Source organism: Muntiacus reevesi, chromosome 5 (genome assembly GCF_963930625.1).
Source record: "Muntiacus reevesi chromosome 5, mMunRee1.1, whole genome shotgun sequence".
Classification (NCBI taxonomy): domain Eukaryota; kingdom Metazoa; phylum Chordata; class Mammalia; order Artiodactyla; family Cervidae; genus Muntiacus; species Muntiacus reevesi.
The window spans coordinates 25,712,574-25,733,624 of record NC_089253.1 but is presented as its reverse complement, the minus strand read 5'-3'; the positions used below and the strand labels follow the sequence as shown (position 1 = coordinate 25,733,624).

General features: G+C 37.8%; 1 protein-coding gene across 1 annotated transcript; it reads right to left on the bottom strand.

Moving 5' to 3' along the window:
• Window positions 1-17,764: 17,764 nt before the first annotated feature.
• LOC136169448 (olfactory receptor 10G9-like) lies at window positions 17,765-18,700 on the bottom strand. The gene has a single exon (XM_065937204.1). It carries the CDS (start codon window positions 18,698-18,700, stop codon window positions 17,765-17,767), a length of 936 nt encoding a protein of 311 aa, XP_065793276.1.
• Window positions 18,701-21,051: the final 2,351 nt, after the last annotated feature.

The following is a 21,051-nucleotide window of genomic DNA, read 5'->3' as shown; positions in this document are numbered from 1 at the left end:
TATTCAACATAGTGTTGGAAGTTTTGGCCACAGCAATCAGAGCAGAAAAAGACGTAAAAGGAATCCAGATAGGAAAAGAAGAAGTGAAACTCTCGCTGTTTGCAGATGACATGATCCTCTACATAGAAAACCCTAAAGACTCTTCCAGAAAATTACTAGAGCTAATCAATGAATATAGTAAAGTTGCAGGATATAAAATTAACACACAGAAATCCCTTGCATTCCTATATACTAACAATGAAAAAACAGAAAGGGAAATTAAGGAAACAATACCATTCACCATTGCAACAAAAAGAATAAAATACTTAGGAGTATATCTACCTAAAGAAACAAAAGACCTATACACAGAAAACTATAAAACATTGATGAAAGAAATCAAAGAGGACACAAACAGTTGGAGAAACATACCGTGTTCATGGATTGGAAGAATCAATATTGTCAAAATGGCTATTCTACCCAAAGCAATCTATAGATTCAATGCAATCCCTATCAAGCTACCAACGGTATTTTTCACAGAACTAGAACAAATAATTTCACAATTTGTATGGAAATACAAAAAACCTCGAATAGCCAAAGTAATCTTGAGAAAGAAGAATGGAACTGGAGGAATCAACCTGCCTGACTTCAGACTCTACTACAAAGCCACAGTCATCAAGACAGTATGGTACTGGCACAAAGACAGAAATATAGATCAATGGAACAGAATAGAAAGCCCAGAGATAAATCCACGAACCTATGGACACCTTATCTTTGACAAAGGAGGCAAGGATATACAATGGAAAAAAGACAATCTCTTTAACAAGTGGTGCTGGGAAAACTGGTTAACCACTTGTAAAAGAATGAAACTAGAACACTTCCTAACACCATACACAAAAATAAACTCAAAATGGATTAAAGATCTAAATGTAAGACCAGAAACTATAAAACTCCTAGAGGAGAACATAGGCAAAACACTCTCCGACATAAATCACAGCAAGATCTTCTATGACCCACCTCCCAGAATATTGGAAATAAAAGCAAAAATAAACAAATGGGACCTAATGAAAATTAAAAGCTTTTGCACAACAAAGGAAACTATAAGTAAGGTGAAAAGACAGCCCTCAGATTGGGAGAAAATAATAACAAATGAGGAAACAGACAAAGGATTAATCTCAAAAATATACAAGCAACTCCTGAAGCTCAATTCCAGAAAAATAAACGACCCAATCAAAAAATGGGCCAAAGAACTAAACAGACATTTCTCCAAAGAAGACATACAGATGGCTAACAAACACATGAAAAGATGCTCCACATCACTCATCATCAGAGAAATGCAAATCAAAACCACAATGAGGTACCATTACACGCCAGTCAGGATGGCTGCTATCCAAAAGTCTACAAGCAATAAATGCTGGAGAGGGTGTGGAGAAAAGGGAACCCTCTTACACTGTTGGTGGGAATGCAAACTAGTACAGCCACTATGGAAAACAGTGTGGAGATTTCTTAAAAAACTGGAAATAGAACTGCCATATGACCCAGGAATACCACTTCTGGGCATACACACTGAGGAATCCAGATCTGAAAGAGACACGTGCACCCCAATGTTCATCGCAGCACTGTTTATAATAGCCAGGACATGGAAGCAACCTAGATGCCCATCAGCAGATGAATGGATAAGGAAGCTGTGGTACATATACACCATGGAATATTACTCAGCCGTTAAAAAGAATTCATTTGAATCAGTTCTAATGAGATGGATGAAACTGGAGCCCATTATACAGAGTGAAGTAAGTCAGAAAGATAAAGAACATTACAGTATACTAACACATATATACGGAATTTAGATAGATGGTGGCGATAACCCTATATGCAAAACAGAAAAAGAGACACAGAAATACAGAACAGACTTTTGAACTCTGGGGGAGAACGTGAGGGTGGGATGTTTTGAAAGAACAGCATGTATATTATCTATGGTGAAACGGACCACCAGCCCAGGTGGGATACATGAGTCAAGTGCTCGGGCCTGGTGCACTGGGAGGACCCTGAGGAGTCGGGTGGGGAGGGAGGTGGGAGGGGGGATCAGGATGGGGAATACATGTAACTATATGGCTGATTCATGTCAATGTATGACAAAACCCACTGAAATGTTGTAAAGTGATTGGCCTCCAACTAATAAAATAATATTAAAAAAAAAAAAAAAAAGAAATCAAAGAGGACACAAACAGATGGAGAAACATACCGTGTTCATGGATTGGAAGAATCAATATTGTCAAAATGGCTATTCTACCCAAAGCAATCTATAGATTCAATGCAATCCCTATCAAGCTACCAACGGTATTTTTCACAGAACTAGAACAAATAATTTCACAATTTGTATGGAAATACAAAAAACCTCGAATAGCCAAAGTAATCTTGAGAAAGAAGAATGGAACTGGAGGAATCAACCTGCCTGACCTCAGACTCTACTACAAAGCCACAGTCATCAAGACAGTATGATACTGGCACAAAGACAGAAATATAGATCAATGGAACAGAATAGAAAGCCCAGAGATAAATCCACGAACCTATGGACACCTTATCTTTGACAAAGGAGGCAAGGATATACAATGGAAAAAAGACAATCTCTTTAACAAGTGGTGCTGGGAAAACTGGTCAGCCACTTGTAAAAGAATGAAACTAGAACACTTTCTAACACCATACACAGAAATAAACTCAAAATGGATTAAAGATCTAAACGTAAGACCAGAAACTATAAAACTCCTAGAGGAGAACATAGGCAAAACACTCTCCGACATAAATCACAGCAAGATCTTCTATGACCCACCTCCCAGAATATTGGAAATAAAAGCAAAAATAAACAAATGGGACCTAATGAAAATTAAAAGCTTTTGCACAACAAAGGAAACTATAAGTAAGGTGAAAAGACAGCCCTCAGATTGGGAGAAAATAATAACAAATGAGGAAACAGACAAAGGATTAATCTCAAAAATATACAAGCAACTCCTGAAGCTCAATTCCAGAAAAATAAATGACCCAATCAAAAAATGGGCCAAAGAACTAAACAGACATTTCTCCAAAGAAGACATACAGATGGCTAACAAACACATGAAAAGATGCTCCACATCACTCATCATCAGAGAAATGCAAATCAAAACCACAATGAGGTACCATTACACGCCAGTCAGGATGGCTGCTATCCAAAAGTCTACAAGCAATAAATGCTGGAGAGGGTGTGGAGAAAAGGGAACCCTCTTACACTGTTGGTGGGAATGCAAACTAGTACAGCCACTATGGAAAACAGTGTGGAGATTTCTTAAAAAACTGGAAATAGAACTGCCATATGACCCAGGAATACCACTTCTGGGCATACACACTGAGGAATCTATATCTGAAAGAGACACGTGCACCCCAATGTTCATCGCAGCACTGTTTATAATAGCCAGGACATGGAAGCAACCTAGATGCCCATCAGCAGATGAATGGATAAGGAAGTTATGGTACATATACACCATGGAATATTACTCAGCCGTTAAAAAGAATTCATTTGAATCAGTTCTAATGAGATGGATGAAACTGGAGCCCATTATACAGAGTGAGGTGAGCCAGAAAGATAAAGAACATTACAGTATACTAACACATATATACGGAATTTAGAAAGATGGTAACAATGGCCCTATATGCAGGGCAGAAGAAGAGACGCAGAAGTACAGAACAGACTTTTGAACTCTGTGGGAGAAGGGGAGGGTGGGATGTTTCGAAAGAACAGCATGTATATTTTCTGTGGTGAAACAGACCACCAGCCCAGGTGGGAGGCATGAGTCAAGTGCTCGGGCCTGTTGGGCTGGGAAGATCCAGAGGAATCGGGTGGAGAGGGAGGTGGGATGGGAGACCGGGATGGGGAATTCGTGTAACTCTATGGCTGATTCACATCAATGTATAACAAAACCCACTGAAAAATAAAAAAATTAAAAATAAATAAATAAATAAATGGGTATATCTTTCACTTTCTACGTTGCCTTTTGCTTCTCTTCTTTTGTCAGTTGTAAGGCCTCCTCAGACAACCATGTTGCCTTCTGCATTTCTTTTTCTTGGGGATGGTCTTGATCACTGCCTCCTGTATAATGTCATGAACATCCATCCATAGTTCTTCAGGCTCTCTGTCTATCAGATCTAATCTCTGATTTGATCATTTCCCTGTATAATCATAAGGGATTTGATTTAGGTCATACTTGAATGGTTTAGTGGTTTTCCCTACTTTCTACAATTTAAGTCTGAATTTGGCAATAAGGAGTTCATGGTCTGAGACACAGTCAGCTCCCAGTCTTATTTTTGCTGACTGTATAGAGCTTCTCCATCTTTGGCTGCAAAGAATATAATCAGTCTGATTTCAGTATTGACCATCTGGTGATGTCCGTGTGTAGAATCTTCTCTTGTGTTGTTGGAAGAGGGTGTTTGCCATGACCAGTGCATTCTCTTTCAAAATTCTGTTAGCCTTTGCCCTGCTTTATTTTGTACTCCAAGGCCAAATTTGCCTCTTACTCCAGCTATCTCTTGACTTTCTACTTTTGCATTCCAGTTCCCTATAATGAAAATGTTGGTAGGTCCCCAATATGCTACTGGAGAGCAATGGAGAAATAAACCCAGAAAGAATGAAGAGATGGAGCAAAAGCAAAAGCAACACCCAGTTATAAATGTGACTGGTGATGGAAGTAAAGTACGATGCTATAAAGAACACTATTGCATAGGAACCTGGAATGTTAGGTCCATGAATCAATGTAAATTTGAAGTGGTCAAACAGGAGATGGCAAGAGTGAACATCGACATCTTAGGAATCAGTGAACTAAAAGGACTGGAGTGGATGAATATAACTCAGATGATCCTTATATCTACTGCCATGGGCAAGAATCCCTTAGAAGAAATGAAGTAGCCATCCTAGTCAACAAAAGAGTCCAAAATGCAGTACTTGGATGAAATCTCAAAAACGACAGAATGATCTCTGTTTGTTCCCAAAGTAAACCATTCAGTATCACAGTAATCCAAGCTGAAGTTGAACGGTTCTATGAAGACCTACAAGATCTTCTAGAACTAACACCCAAATATATGTGTATATATATATATATATATATATATATATATATATATATATATATGTGTGTGTGTGTGTGTGTGTGTGTGTGTGTGTGTGTGTGTATGTGTGTATATATATATATATATATATATTACTTAGCACCATAAAATAATTCAAATTTTCTGTTTGATTCTTTCTATGGGTCAGATCACCTGGGTTCTCTGCTTCAGATCTCACAAAGTTGAAAATCAATGCAATCTCATATGGGGAACAAGATCACCTAACTCAGTGATCTTAGTACAACTCATACACAATAGATAAGTAAGATAAATAATGTAAAGTAGTTAGCAAAGTACCGAACGCTTTGTAAGTGCTCAATAATAGATAGCAAATTATATGAAACTGTTGTCCTGCTTTAAAAAGCCATATAGGTATAGATAATATGGAGAGACAGAGACCGTAAGAAAGAGAAGGAAGGAGACAAAATAAATAAATTATCCTGTGCTGTAGAGACTTGGCAGTTTCAAAGCTACAGCTTCAGGGAAAGTTTCATCACTGGTATCGGTTGGTTCTGCTGTTTCATTAACACACACCACCTGCTTATGTAGGAAATACTCTCAGTGTTTAAGAATCTAAACTCCATACAGAATCCCTATAACCTCCCAAATGATCCAGAAAATATCAGCCCTCATAACACTGCTGGCTGCATGCTTGTCTTATAGACTAGACTAACCTTTGTGGTTGTTCAGTTGCTCAGTCGTGTCCGACTCTTTGCAACCCCATGGACTGCAGCACACCAGGCTTCCCTGTCCTTCACTGTCTCCCAGAGACTAACCTTTAGGAGGGTCTGAGAACATAAACTTCATATGTGTTCTCACAACCATGATCCACGGGGTACAGGCTGGCATCTAATATACTGATGCATATTTCTATCTTAAATATCTAAGTATTTTCCAGCACTGGCTTTGTTAGTGATGATATCCCTCCCCCATCTTCCTTTTCTCATACTCATAAAACACAGTGATGCCCTCCTAAGAGAAGACAATTCCATCAAGTATCTGATTCTTGTTTAAAATCTACTCCTTGTGACAAGAAATATAGAACCAACATAGAAAGGAACCTATGTTACATGAATGTCAAGAAAAGTTGAAATTGTATATAATGGAATGTGAGGTAGATGTTCTTAATTTAATCCAAAATATAGTTGATTTCAAGATTTTTACTGTTTTTCAAGAAAAGACTCACCATATGAAAGAAATGAGGTTCTCTTCTCTTAGCAAAACCCATATACAATGGAGCCTATCGCCACACGAAGTGCCTTAAGCTACATTAAAAGTCAGTTCAGTCGCTCAATCATGTCCAACCTGCAACCCTATGGACTCAGCACACCTGTCCATCACCAACTCCTGAAGCCTACTCAAATTCATGTCCATCGCGTCAGTGATGGCATCCAACCATCTCATCCTCTGTCATCCCCTTCTCCTCCTGCCTTCAGTCTTTCCCTGCATATATTATATAATGTATTAAAAATATAGACTAAAGGTATATTGCCCAAATAAAAGTGTAAATAACAAAGACAATTACTTTAATCACCTATGTGAATATCAGAACTCAAAAAAGGAACAAATATGTCTCTTAAATTTCTACTGCACCAGTGGGTCCCATCTTCACGATAAATCACATTTATATTAAGTATGAAATTTTTCATCAGGTGAATTGCAAGGCAGTCTGAAACCCAAGGCAGGAGTATCAGTGAGAGGTTTCGATGTTCAACTCGAATGTTCATGCCATAGCAACTTAGTCGCTATTTGTAAGTCTTTATTACTAGAGAAGATTTCCTGAAGGAGGGCATGGCAACCCACTCCAGTATTCTTGCCTGGAGAATTCCATGGACAGAGGAGCCTGACAGGCTGCAGTCCATGGGGTCACAAAGAGTCAGATGTGACTGAGTGACTAAGCATAGCACAGCACATTACTAACTGCATATACACAGATATGCATATCTGTGTGTATAAACATATACATACATATGTATGCCGTGAGTGTGTGTCTGTGTGTGTGTCTATATATATATATATATAGAGAGAGAGAGAGAGACAGAGAGAGTGAAAGCAAGATCAAGAGGAAATGAGAGAAATCTACCTTTCTAAGAACTCACCACCACTATGTCATTCCTTTCAATATAAAACTCATTTGTGTTTATCCCTCACCCTGCCAAAATGTTTGACTTTCTACATGCTATGTCGAGGCACTTGTTTGCAAGTTAATACTCAAAAAGTTGGTGTACCTGTAGTTGTTTGTGGAGTGGTTCATTTCTGTTCTAGGACCCCCTAGTTGAAGGGCAGAGAATGGAAACTCACACAGCTAGACAGGCAGGAGCATAATTTGATTCACTTTCTCAGGGAATAGGATTACTCTTGAGTTTCCTGGATGATCAGAAAAACAACTGAAAGGGATTAATTAAAGGTTTTTAAAAGTCACACATATATTTCCCTGTGTGTTTATTATTTGAACACTCCTGAGAAAAGTTCATGTATTTTTGGAGCTTGCAGTTTTACCTAAGAGGAAAGAAGGATTCAGTTATCCTATTCCCTCTTCAGTGTTGCAGATAAAATTACAATGGTTATTCTCAACATAAAATTGCACAGAACCCAAAAGTGATCATCTCCTTTTGTACTTCCATGTTCTATCTCACTCTCTCTTGCACCCTATTTTAAGGTGATTTAAAACTGCTGAATTTCTAAACATTTTTAAAAGCTGAATTTATATGTAACTATGGCATTCTTTATTACAGTTGTTTAGGTAAAGATATTTTAAAGAAAATAAAGAAGGCTGACCATAAAAAATGATGCATTGAACTATATTGATTACCTTTTATTTGGTTTTGAAACTTTAATGAGAAAAAAATACATTAAGCTCAAGAACACTGTGTGTAGGGGGATTGATTTCATTTTAAAATACAAATTTAGATGTGACATGATAGAGGTGCTGACTATTGATACAATGGCAATTATAGTATATAAGTATCAGAACTCCTGATACAGGTCAACATCCTGTAAACCTTAAATTTTCACAGTGTTATATGTCAATATATTTCATAAGAAAGAACACTTGTGATGTAAATAAGTGAATCTTTGAAGAATTACTTAAAAACAAAACAAATTAAAAAATAAAATAAAAATTATGCAGCTAATTTTCTTTGACCTTATGTAATACAGCTAGAGCTTAATAACCACACTACAGGTAGAGAAAAGAGTTGAAAACTTAAGCCAGTTTTCTAAATACCATTTTAGTTAATAAGATAATTACAATTATATTTCCTTATTTTGCAGAAAATACTGACAGTAAGCTACATCTAAAATGAAATTAATTCCAGATGAAGTAAAGATTTAAATAGAGAATGAAAAAACAAAGCATTAAGACAACGTATAACAAAACTAGAAAATCTAGGGAAAACCTTCATAATGAATTTTGATATCTGGTCTTTCAAATCTTCAAGCTTTTCCTTCTTTAGATTATCTATGCCATTTTGTGAGTCCCTCTCCATTTGAAAACACACTATAGGGTCCACATATCTACAGAATAAAGTGATGAGATTATGTCTAGAATTTCATTGACTCTGTAAGCAATTTGAGGAGAATAAGAATCTTTAAAATTTTGTCTTTCAAGCCATGAGCAATTTATGATCCATCATTTCTTCAGCAACTTTTATATATCTCTCAAAAAACATTTTCAGTTTCTATTGTTGTGGTCTTATACATCATTACTTATAGTTTTATCCAGATCAAGGTTTTTTCAACCTCAGCACTACTGACATTTGGAGCAAGACGAGTCTTGTGGGGACCTATCACGTGCTTCGTAAGATGTTCAGCAGCATCCATGGTCTCTAGCCACTAGATGCCAGCCTCTGAGGCTATCGACAACTTCTACAGACATTTTCAAATCACAGTTGAGAGCCACTGATCTAGATATTTAATAAACATTCACTTTTTATTTTGAACCAAAACAGCTGTGCACAAATTATAAGTGCATAAACCATTTTCACATGTGTGATAGAGCACAGATTCTTTTTGCTATAATCCAGTGTGTGGCTATACCACAATTTGTTTTTAATCCAACAGTACATAGGCTGTTGAATAGCTTCCAATTTAGCCTGTTAAAAATAGTGCTACAAAAAGTTAGAATATATGTTTCATGTGTATGTACATATGAAATTTTCTTTGGCAAATCATACAACGTATATAATCTTATATACATTATATATTGTAGGTTATATGTTATATGTTTTCTTTTTGAGGCTTCCCTGGTGGCTCAGTGGTAAAGAATCTGCCTGCCAGTGCAGAAGACGTGGGTTTGATCCTTAGGTGTCAGGAAGATCCGATGGAGAAGGAAATGACAACACACTCTAGTATTCTTGCTTGGGAAACCCCATGACCAGAGGAGCCTGGTGGGCTACAGTCCATGGGGTTGCAAAAGAGTTGGACACGACTGAGCGACTAAACAAAAAAAGTCTTCCTTTTGGGTTCACATTCAGATTTGTATAAGCACACACATGTATTTCTCTCAGATATATAGCTAGAAATGGAATTGCTGAGTCACAGGGAATTTTAATCACCGTTTTAGTAGATTCTGCCACAGAGTTTTACCAGTTTATTCTCCCAGTGTCAGGACATGAAATTTCCAGTTGTTTCACAAATGACCATCATTTGGCATCACTGGTCTTCTCCACTCTGGCAGCTAATGGGTGTGAAGTGATATTTTATTGGGGTGGAATTTTTCTCTTCTTGATGAAAAATGAAGTAGAGTATCTTTTAGTTATTTGATTTCTGGATGATATTTTGAATGTTATCTTTTTGAAATTTCACTACTGTCTTTCATTCTTTAATTTATCATTTCTTTTATTACCAAGTCACATTAAGAGGGTGAAAGGCAAGCTGCAGAGTGGGAGATAGTAACTGTAATACATATTTTTCACAAAGAACTTAGATCCAAAATAAATTGTATTCGCAAATCAACAAAAAAACAGAGAGCCTCCTCCCTCTCAAATTGGAAAACTGAGCAAAGAATATGGATCAGCAATTCACAGTTGATGATTAAAATGACCTTGAAAAGATGAGTAAACTCATTACTAGTCAGTAAAATGTCAAATAACAGAACAAGTTACTAATTCATACTTATTAGATAGACAAATAGTGAAAACATCTATTGGTGGCCTGGATGAAGGAAAAAGCTTTATCTTATATATTGTTTGTATAAATATGGATAGTTACAAGAATTTGGTAATTGTAATTGAATTTATATATATATAAATAATGTAATCCAGTAATTCCAGTCCAGGAAGTTACATCATAAAAATAAAAGCACCAGTACTAAGTATTTGATCAAATATGTGTTAATAGATAGCTTATATCTGCAAAACAAGTGAAAAAGAGTGAAAATTCCTAAAAAGAATGGTTGAATAAGTCATAGTACTGCTATGTCATGAAATATGTAGCAGTTAATAAAAGAATTATTTGTAACCACACCAATTAACCTTGAAAGGATTTTCATGATATTTTCTAATAGGAGGGAGTGTGGCTATCATTGTGCCATTTTGTAAAACAAATTTACAATGTGTGTATTATAGGAGCATAGAGAGAGGAGTAGAAAGATAAAATCAGGTTATTAATTATAGGCTGAAGAGTAGTGATGATAAAAACAAGCAAATATACTTTTAAGGATGAAATAATAATATGACATGAGTAATATAACCTAATTACTTAATAATTACATGCATATATATGTAAAAAGAAACCAGAAAATAAAATAACTGGATATTGATATGTAAGGATGATTACAGTACATAATAAGTGAAAAAAGCAAACTTATCAAAGGTATATATCGGTTAAAACATACCCCCACATGCACAAACCCAGGTAAAAAGAATCTCAAAAAGCCAAAGAGTCAAACTTAAGGAACAGGGAACATGAAAGCCAGGCAGAATGTTTGCAAAATAATGTCAAAGGAATAACTGGTGAGGGTCCATGGCTTTCTCCATGCAGCTCAGCTCCTCAGATGGCCCACCAGTACTACAAACATAAACCAACCTCCTAAAGCATAGCTGTTACACTGTCAGCCCTTTCAAAATTCTATTTTACCCTTGCCATTTCACTTTGAGTTTATTTGCCAATGAGGAGATTTTTGTTTGATTCCTGGGTCAGGGAGATCCTCTGGAGCAGGAAATGGCAACCTACTCCAGTATTTCCTCCTGGGAAATCCCATGGACAGAGGAGAATGGTAGGTTATAATCCATGGAGCCACAAAAGAATCAGACACCTATTGAAAAGACTGTATTTTCTACACTGTATAATCTTGCCTCTTTTGTCATTGTAGAGATGTGGATGGACCCAAAATCTGCCATATTGAGTGAAGTAAGTCAGAAAGAGAGAAACAACTATCGTATATTAATTCATATATGTGAAATCTAGAAAAATGGTACAGAGGAATCCATTTGCAAGGCAGGAATAGAGAGGGAGATGTATAAAACAGACTTGCGGACATAGTGGGAGAAGGAGAGGGGGGAAAGATTGAGAGATTAACATGTACATACCACCATGTGTAGTATGTACAACCTGTATGCAGGTCAAGAAGCAGCAGTTAGAACCAGACCTGGGACAACAGACTGGTTCAACATTGGGAAAGGAATAGGACAAGATTGTATATTGTCTCACTCTGCTCATTTAACTTGTATGTAGAGTACATCATGTGAAATACTGGGCCGTGTAAATCACAAGCTAGAATCAAGATTGCCAGGAGAAATATCAACAACCTCAGATATGTACATGACTGACACCACTCTAATGGCAAAGATGAACTAGAGTCTCTTGATAAGGGTGAAACAGGAGAGTGAAAAGGTTGTCTTAACACACAACTTTCAGAAAAGTGAGATCATGTCATCCGGTCCCATCACTTCATGGCAAATTGATGGGGAAACAGTGGAAAGAGTGACAGATTTTATTTCTTGGTCACCAAAATCACTGCGGACAGTGACTACAGCCACCAAATTAAAAGACACTTGCTCCATATCCTGGCTATGATAAACAGTGCTGCGATGAACATTGGGATGCATGTGTCTCTTTCAGATCTGGTTTCCTCGGTGTGTATGCCCAGGAGTGGGATTGCTGGGTCATATGGCAGTTCTATTTCCAGTTTTTTAAGAAATCTCCACACTATTCTCCATAGTGGCTGTACTAGTTTGCATTCCCACCAACAGTGTAAGAGGGTTCCCTTTTCTCCACACCCTCTCCAGCATTTATTGCTTGTAGACTTGGATAGCAGCCATCCTGACTGGCGTGTAATGGTACCTCATTGTGGTTTTGATTTGCATTTCTCTGATAATGAGTGATGTTAAGCATCTTTTCATGTGTTTGTTAGCCATCTGTATGTCTTCTTTGGAGAAATGTCTGTTAGAGGAATCAGGTGGAGAGGGAGGTGGGAGGGGGGATCGGGATGGGGAATACATGTAACTCCATGGCTGATTCATGTCAATGTATGACAAAAGCCACTACAATATTGTAAAGTAATTAGCCTCCAACTAATAAAAATAAATGAAATAAAAAAGGAGCAACAGGAAAAAAAAAAAAGACACTTGCTCCTTGGAATAAAACCTATGACAATCCTAGACAGAGTATTAAAAAGTGTACAGTTAAAGCTATGGTTTTTCCAGTAGTCATGTATGGATGTGAGAGTTGGACCATAAAGAAGGTTGACTGTAAAAGAATTGATGCTTTTGAACTATGGTGCTGAAGAAGTCTCAAGAGACCTTTGGACAGCAAGGACATCAAACTCGTCAATCCTAAAGGAAATCAGTCCTGAATATTCATTGGAAGGACCGATGCTGAAGCTGAAGCTCCAGCACTTTGGCCACCTGATGTGAAGACCTGACTCATTGGAAAAGACCATGATGCTGGGAAAGATTGAGGGCAGGAAGAGAAGGGATGACAGTGGATGAGATGGTTGCATAGCATCACTGACTCAGTGGACATGAGTCTGAGCAAACTGCAGGAGATAGTGAAGGGCAGGGAAGCCTGGTGTGATGCAGTCCGTGGGGTCACAAAGAGTTGGACACAGTTTAATGACTGAAAAACAACTACTGTGCATAAAATAGATAGCTAGTAGGAAGCTACAGTATAGCGGAGGGGGCTCAGGTTGGTGCTTTATGATGACCTAGAGAGGTAGGATGGGGATGTGGGGGATAGAGGTCCAAAAGGAGGGGAATATAAGTAAATGCATAGCTGATTCAAGCTTCCCAGGCAACACTAGTGGTAAAGAACCTGTCTGCCAATGCAAGAGATATGAGAAACACAGGTTCGATCCCTGGATCAGGAAGATCCCCTGGAGGAGGGCATGGCAACACGCTCCAGCATTCTTGCCTGGAGAATCCCATGGACAGAGGAGCCCAGCAGGCTACAGCCCATAGGGTCTCAAAGAGTCAGACACAACTTAAATGATTTAGCAGGCAGGCAGGCATAGCTGATTCCCTGTTTTACATCAGAAACTATCACAACTTTGTAAAGCAATTACACTCCAATTTAAAAAAGAAAGAAAGAAAGAAATTCAAAGAGAATTTTACAGTAATTAACATATGATATTCATATAGCATCTTCTGGGTTCCATAAATGTTTCTTTCAAACTATAAGCATGACCCCTAGTCACTTTTGATAGGATGGGTATCCAAAATATGAGAACAATGTTCCTTGAAAATATTTTGCTGATGATAAACTTGATTGCAGAAAATGTCCCCCACATTTTACCAAGGAGGAAGAGATGTATTTTTGTCTTCATTTTACCCACAGTGAGAAAGAGAATCACACTATAAACATTTGAGTTAACACCTTCGTGCAGTCCACCTAATGTTTCCACATGCCCACCACAGGGACAAGACAGGAATGCGCCTATTGGCTTCTTGTGGTTGGATGAGGCAGGTCCTGGGCAATATGTATGCATGGTCTGGGCATTGAGATTATCAAAGACAGAGATCTGAAATGGTTTGAATTTAGCCTGTTGTGTCCAAATTTTCTCCCTGGAACTAAAACACTCAGAATGCATTATGATTTGGCCTGCAGAGTAGAAGCCCTGTGAATTTGAGGTAAATGCCCAAACACATAAACTGAAAAAGACTTTGTATTATTCATGTGCTACCTGTTATTATTATGATCTCTTATCTTCTATGTAATTTTATTTTCAGACTGTGACTCACTCAGCTACCTAACTTCAGTTAAATGCCATGTGGTTTACTATGGCACCACATATTCACTTTATGATATTCTAAACCTCACTTGTTTACTTATGTGTTTTACATTTGGTGGTACACAGTACCAGAGTTTTTGGAGCACAAATACTGTCTTGTTGTTCCATATTTCCTGTTTCTTAAATGTAATTGGGGGGTGGGGGCGGTGGGGTGTGTGTGTGCTCAGTCCCTTCAGTCATGTCTGACTCTTTTCAACCCCATGGACTATAGGCTGCCAGGCTCCTATAGGTCCAGGGGATTCTCCAGGCAAGAATATTGGAGTGGGTTGCCGTTTCCTTCTCCATAGGATCTTCCTGACAAGGAGATCTAACTCATTTCTCCCACATTGGCAGACAGATTCTTTACCACTAAGCCACAAGGGAAAACCTGTTAGCTATTTACTTTTTATAATTTAACTATTTACTTCTATAATTTAAGATCCTTTTCAAGTACTAATTAACACAGAAAATATAGTTTCAAGCAATCAATCATACATATCATGCTACTACAAACAATACTTTAAAATTTCAGGTTAACAGGGGAATGACACAATGATAATGAGTCTTGGAGGACAAATTCAGTGCTCCACAGCAGTTATTTCAAGGAGAGACTCAAGAGAATACATCAAAATACAGCATAATGTGTTGAAAGTTTTGCTCAGCTTTCGTCATTTCCTAAGTGGAAAGCAAACATCACTCTGAATTATTTGATTCCTTTTTATTATCATTAATAATGACATGGCGAAGTGCTTATACAATAAGGTAGCTCCAGTTAATATTTGATAATATAAAGGATTGTTGAAGTATTCTAATTATCCATTACTCTTTGTTTTCCGAGATCTTTCATTCCATCCCAACTCTATCATCTTTATTTATCTCTTCTCTTATCCCTTTTTCAATTGTATAAATTAGAAATGTACAAGGAATGATTATGGGCAGACCCTCTGAGTTTTAGGGTGACTTTTATTGCTTCAATCATAGCACCTACAAGCCAAATGAGGAAAAAGAGAGGGAAAAAATTCAGACATAGGAAATTTGATGCAATAGCTTCATCTCCTAATGGAAATACCTGACAAACAAGGATTTGATCAAGGAAGGCAGGAATAGCATGGTGAGAAAGAGAAGGCCCCTGTTTAGGAGTGATATCTAATATTATGAGTGTGCGTCAGAACTTGGGTCCCTCAGAAAGTATAAACATCCTGGGAAATGGAAAGAGCCTGTAACAGGGAGAATATCATTAAGAAAACAGACCAAGATTTATGAAGGTGGATTACTATACAGGATAAGACAGTCTTTCTCCTTGAGGAGTCCACAACTTAATGTGCAGCATGTAAATAAGCAGTGTGACGAAGCGTTTAGAATCTAAGTCAGGCAGAGGTAGGGTAACTAAGGTATTTTTCACAGTATATGAGGGAAAGTTGATTCAAAACCTATTTTTGTTATGTAAACTACACATAACTGTACAAAATTCTGTGTTTATTTATTTCAGTGGTTATTGACGTTCATTGATATTGCCCTGCTCCCCAAACAGTTAAAAGTTTCCTGATGTTTAGTGATGGCAATGCAGGGTAGAATTTAACACATTGGGCTTTGGTGTCAGATATCTGGGGTTAAGCCTTGACCAAATTCCTTACTAACTGTGAGAATCTGAGTAACCACCCTAATCTTCAGTTTTGACATCTTATCAACAGTACCTATTTTATAAGGTTCTTATAATGGTTAACTTATAAAATGTCCGGTATATCCCAAGCTCAAAAATGTTTATGCTTTTGTCTCTGAATTATTCTGGAATAATTTAAGACCATATAATTTTAATGTTTCATGGATTTTATTATGGTAGAATTACATGAAAACTAGTAAATATGTGAATGCCAAATTTATGAAAATAATTAGAAAAATTACATTGTCAGTAATGGTGTTAATCATGACAGTAATTTATTATCAGTGATTTAAAGAAAGTTATATTCATGCATCTTTCAAATATTATGTTAGTGGCTAGGGAATCATTGAAATAACTCATAAAAGAAATGATTCTGAAAATCATGCTATCTGGCTGGTAGTCCCAGTTTTGAAATTTAAAACTTTAAGAATTTATTGTGAATCAGTATCACTCAAAGCACTTTTGCTTCTACTCACTCATTTAATCCACCTGAAAGTATTGTGAGACAAGATCTTTCACAGATGAGAAATAGAGATACAGAGCATAAAATTATTTCTAAACTTATTTGAGTCAATATTTGCTTTTGTCTGCATGCAGTTATAGCACTTCATCCATTACCCATGGAAGTCCACTTGTATGGGCTGTGTAGCTATTCATTGAGTTTTTTAGGGTGTTTTTTCTTTACCAGGCCTCATTTTTCTAACTTGTAAAAGAAATATGTTGAAATTTCATACTACCAAGTTACTTAATTGCACTTTAAATTTTCTGCTTTCTAAATAGGGTGTCCTTGTCCTAGAGAAGGTTGAGGTTTGGTGAATCTGAATTTCCAAGACTCTGAAATATTGAGAGTGGGCGCTCTCTGAGCAGCATGACCATCACCAACATCAATAGTGAAATGACCCAGCATAGAATGGTTGTGCTGAATATGAGCATCTGGTCCATTAATACAGGAATTTAAGGTCAGATTGAGTGATGGAGGCTGGAGGTGTCTGATGGTAGCTTCCTCCTGATCACACTGACCAAACCTGAGAAACTTCAGGGCTTGCTGAAGCTGGTGATGGTTCCCAGTCTCTGAAAGGAACCTGTCAGAGCCACAGGTTGTCCTGGCAGAAATACCTAGAGAGACAGCAAGCTGCTCAGAAGTGTGGGACTCTCAATGTGGGAGCACTGACTAGGGTCAAATGTGCTGGGAAGAGGACTAGTTACTTTGGGACCTTCACATACAACTCACACATACATACACACAAACACACACACACACAACCACAAAAAGAATCGAGGAGACAGGTACACAACTGCATCCATGAGTAAGTCACCTCTGATAATTCATGCTATCCTTGAACAGTGTCCCCAAAATTCTACATCCCCAATTTGTGTGCATAAGACGTAAACAAAAAAGTATATTGTCAATGTAAGTATATATAAATAATTCATTCCTCTGCATCCAAGATCCAGGTTGAATATTTCCTCCTGAAAAAGGTAAAAATGATGTCATAATCAATTATAAGTCAACAAAACTAGGGAAAAAAGTAAAAAGAAACGTTGCAGATAAATGAGTGAATAGCATGTTCACTGTAACTTTAAAAATTGCAATTTTTAAATCCCTCAAAAAAATCTGTGAAACAAATATTTCTAAGTAGTTTGTTTAAAGTTTAATATTGAGAACTATTGACAAAATACATTTCACATTGAAGAAATTATATTACAATATTATACTATACTATATTTCTATGCTATATTATACTATTTAATACTATATTTTTTAAATGAGCAAGTCTACATTGCAGAGATCATTTGCTCTGTGAATACATGACTTTGTCTTTAAACTTCAGCAGAGCCTTCTTCACTTCCTTGTTCCTCAGGGTGTAGACCACAGGGTTCAGAAGGGGCGTCAGCACAGTGTAGAAAACAGCCACAATCCTGTCCACCACCTCCTCGGAGCCTGGTCTCAGGTAGATGAAAACAAGGGGAAGATAAAAACAAAGGACCACAGTGCAGTGGGAGGCACAGGTCTGGAAGGCTCTCCATCGCCCCTCTGAGGTGCGGATCTTCAGAATGGAACGTACGATGGACACGTAGGACAGCACAATAAGAAGAAAGCACCCCAAGGCCACCACCCCAATGCTGACAAAGATCACCGTCTCCACGGTGGATGTGTCTGCACAGGCCAGTTTGAGAATAGACGGTGCATCACAGATGTAATGCTGGATCTGGTTGGGTCCACAGAAGGGCAAATGGAATGTCGGTGTGGTCTGGGCAGCAGAGTGCAGAGAACCACTGAGCCACGTGGTTGTGGCCAGGATGGCACACGTCCTCCCACTCATCATGCTGGCATACCTGAGCGGGTAACTGATGGCCAGGTAGCGGTCATAGGACATGACGGTGTAGAGGAAGCACTCGGTGCTGCCCAGAAAGTCAAAGGAGTAGAACTGGGCCACGCAGCTGGAAAAGGAGATAGCACTGCCTTCTGGGGACACCAGGGTCATCAGCATTTTGGGCACAGTGACCGTGGAGTACCACATGTCAATGAAGGACAGGTTGCTCAGGAAGTAGTACATGGGGGTGTGCAGGTGGGGATCCACAATAATCACCAGCATGATGAGTAGGTTCCCCACCACAGTGAGGACATAGATCACCAGGAAGATTCCAAAGAGGAGTGTGTCCAGCTCTGGCGCATGGGGAAGGCCCATGAGGATGAACGTTGTCACTAGGCTCATGTTTCTCATCTCTCCACGCTTTTGATCTCTCTCTATATGTATGGGAACATCAAGAGCACCCAGCATTTAGTCGAGAAGTGACAACTCATTCTCTATATGAAGTCTGCATCACATATCATACATAATTCTAGAGTTATATTCCACTTTGCTTATCACAAGTCTCCTTTGTAAAAGGAGATAGAATGTTTTCATCTTCTCTCTCATTCTCAAGGACATAGAGGCATACACAGTTACATGCAAAAAAAAATGGTAGAAATACATTGTAAATTTCTATTGGTGAATCATAAATGTCAATAACTTAGCACCATAAAACAATGCAAGTTTTCTATTTGGTATTCTCTGTGGGTCATGTCAGCTTGGTCCTCTGCCCCAGGCTTCACAATGTTGAAACCAAAGTTTCAGCTTGTTCTCTAATCTCACCTGAAGCTCAGGATCACCTGTCTAAGTGAAGATGTCAGTACAAAAAAAGATAATAAAATTAAGGTATTTAGAAAAGTGCCTATGTTAATAGGTACTCAATAAATGAAAGCAAACTATATGAAGCTGCTGCCTTATTTTTTTAAATATATAGATATAGATATATGGAGAGAGAGATGGCGACAGAGAGGTGAGTAGAGAGGGAGAGTCAATTCTCATTGTGCTATAGAGGCTTCTCAATCTCAAAGCTACAACTTTAAGGAAGATTTCACCACTGGTATTGGTACTGGCGTCTCACTAACACCACTACCTGCTTTTACAGGAAATACTCTCAGAGCAGGTTAAGAATCTAAACTCCATATAGAATCCCTACAGCCTCCCACATGATCCAGAAAATAGCAACCCTCATAACACTGCTGGCCACATGCTTGCCTTATTTTAGATAGTCTTGTGTGAAGCTCTAAGAATATAAACTTCATATGTGTTCTCCTAACTACAATCCACTGGGTAGAGACTGACTTTCAGTATATTGACACATATTGCTATCTTAAATATCTGAGTATTTTTCTTGTATTGGCTTTGTTAGAGATGATGTTCCTCCCCCCACCTTCTACTTCTCATATTCATAAGTCCAGGTGATGCCCTCATAAGAGAAGACAATTCCATCAAGTATTAGATTCTTATTTAAAACCTACTACTTGTGACAAGAAATACAGAACCATTGTAAGAGAAAGGGACCTATGTTAGCATAACATCAAGAAACATTGGAATTGTGTACTATGGAAAGTGAGGCAGAAAGGATGGTTTTAATTTAATCCAAAATATTGTCAAGGTCAAGATTGTTAGTATATTTCAAGTGAAGATTCACTAACATGAGAGAAATGAGGTTCTCTGCTCTTAGCAAAACCCATACACAACGGATCCTGTCTCCACACAATGTCCCTTAAGCTACATTAAAGCTGTATTTCAAATGAAAGAGTAAATAACAGAGACACTGACCCTAATAACCTATGTGGATATCAAAACTCAAAAAAACAGAACAAATGCAAAATTTCTCTAAAATTTCTACTGTACCAGTGGGGTCCCATCAAAAGGAAAAATCACATTTAGACTAAAGTATGAAAATTTTCATCAGTTGAATTGCAAGTTAACCTGAGACCTAAGGCAGAAGTATCAATGAGAGGTATCAGTGTTTGACTTGTCTTTTATGTCATAGCAACTTAGTAACTATTCATAGGTCCACATTACTAACTGTATATATACAGATACGTATATGTTGTGTGTATATATATATATGTGTGTGTGTGTGTGTGTGTGTGCAGTTTGTATATATACATACATACAGAGAGAGAGAAAGAATAAATTAGAGACAGAGTGAAAGACAGACAGACAGGACTTGATAACCACATTTAGAAGGATATCTAACAATATCTTATCACTGAATGGAAGTTTAAGAAGGAAAGCAAGTGGAAATGAGAGAAATCTACCTTCCTAAAAACTCACCTGCACTATGTGATTCATTACAATATAAAACTCATTTGTGTTTACCCCCCACCCTGCCAAAATGTTTTATTTTCTACATGCTACATCAAGGCACTTGTTTGCAAGTTACTACTCAAAGAGCTGGTGTACCTGTGGTTGCTTGTAGAGAAAAAGCAGTTCATTTCTGTCCTAGGACCCAACTAGTTGAAGGGCAAAGAATGGAAACTAACATAGCTAGAGAGACAAGAGCTTAATTTGATTTACTTTCACAAGGAATTGGATTACCCTTGGGCTTCCTGGATGATCAGCAAAACAACAAAAAGAATCTAATTAAAAGTTTTTAAAAATCACATGTATATCTCCCCATATGTTTGTTATCTGAACACTCCTGAGAAGAGCGCATGTCTCTCGAGCTAGAAGTTTTGCCTGAAGGGAAAGAAGGACTTTTACCCTATTCCCTC

Bases quoted from the DNA above. Each gene is read 5' to 3' on its own strand.
- LOC136169448 (XM_065937204.1), bottom strand. From the start codon at position 18,700: ATGAGAAACATGAGCCTAGTGACAACGTTCATCCTCATGGGCCTTCCC.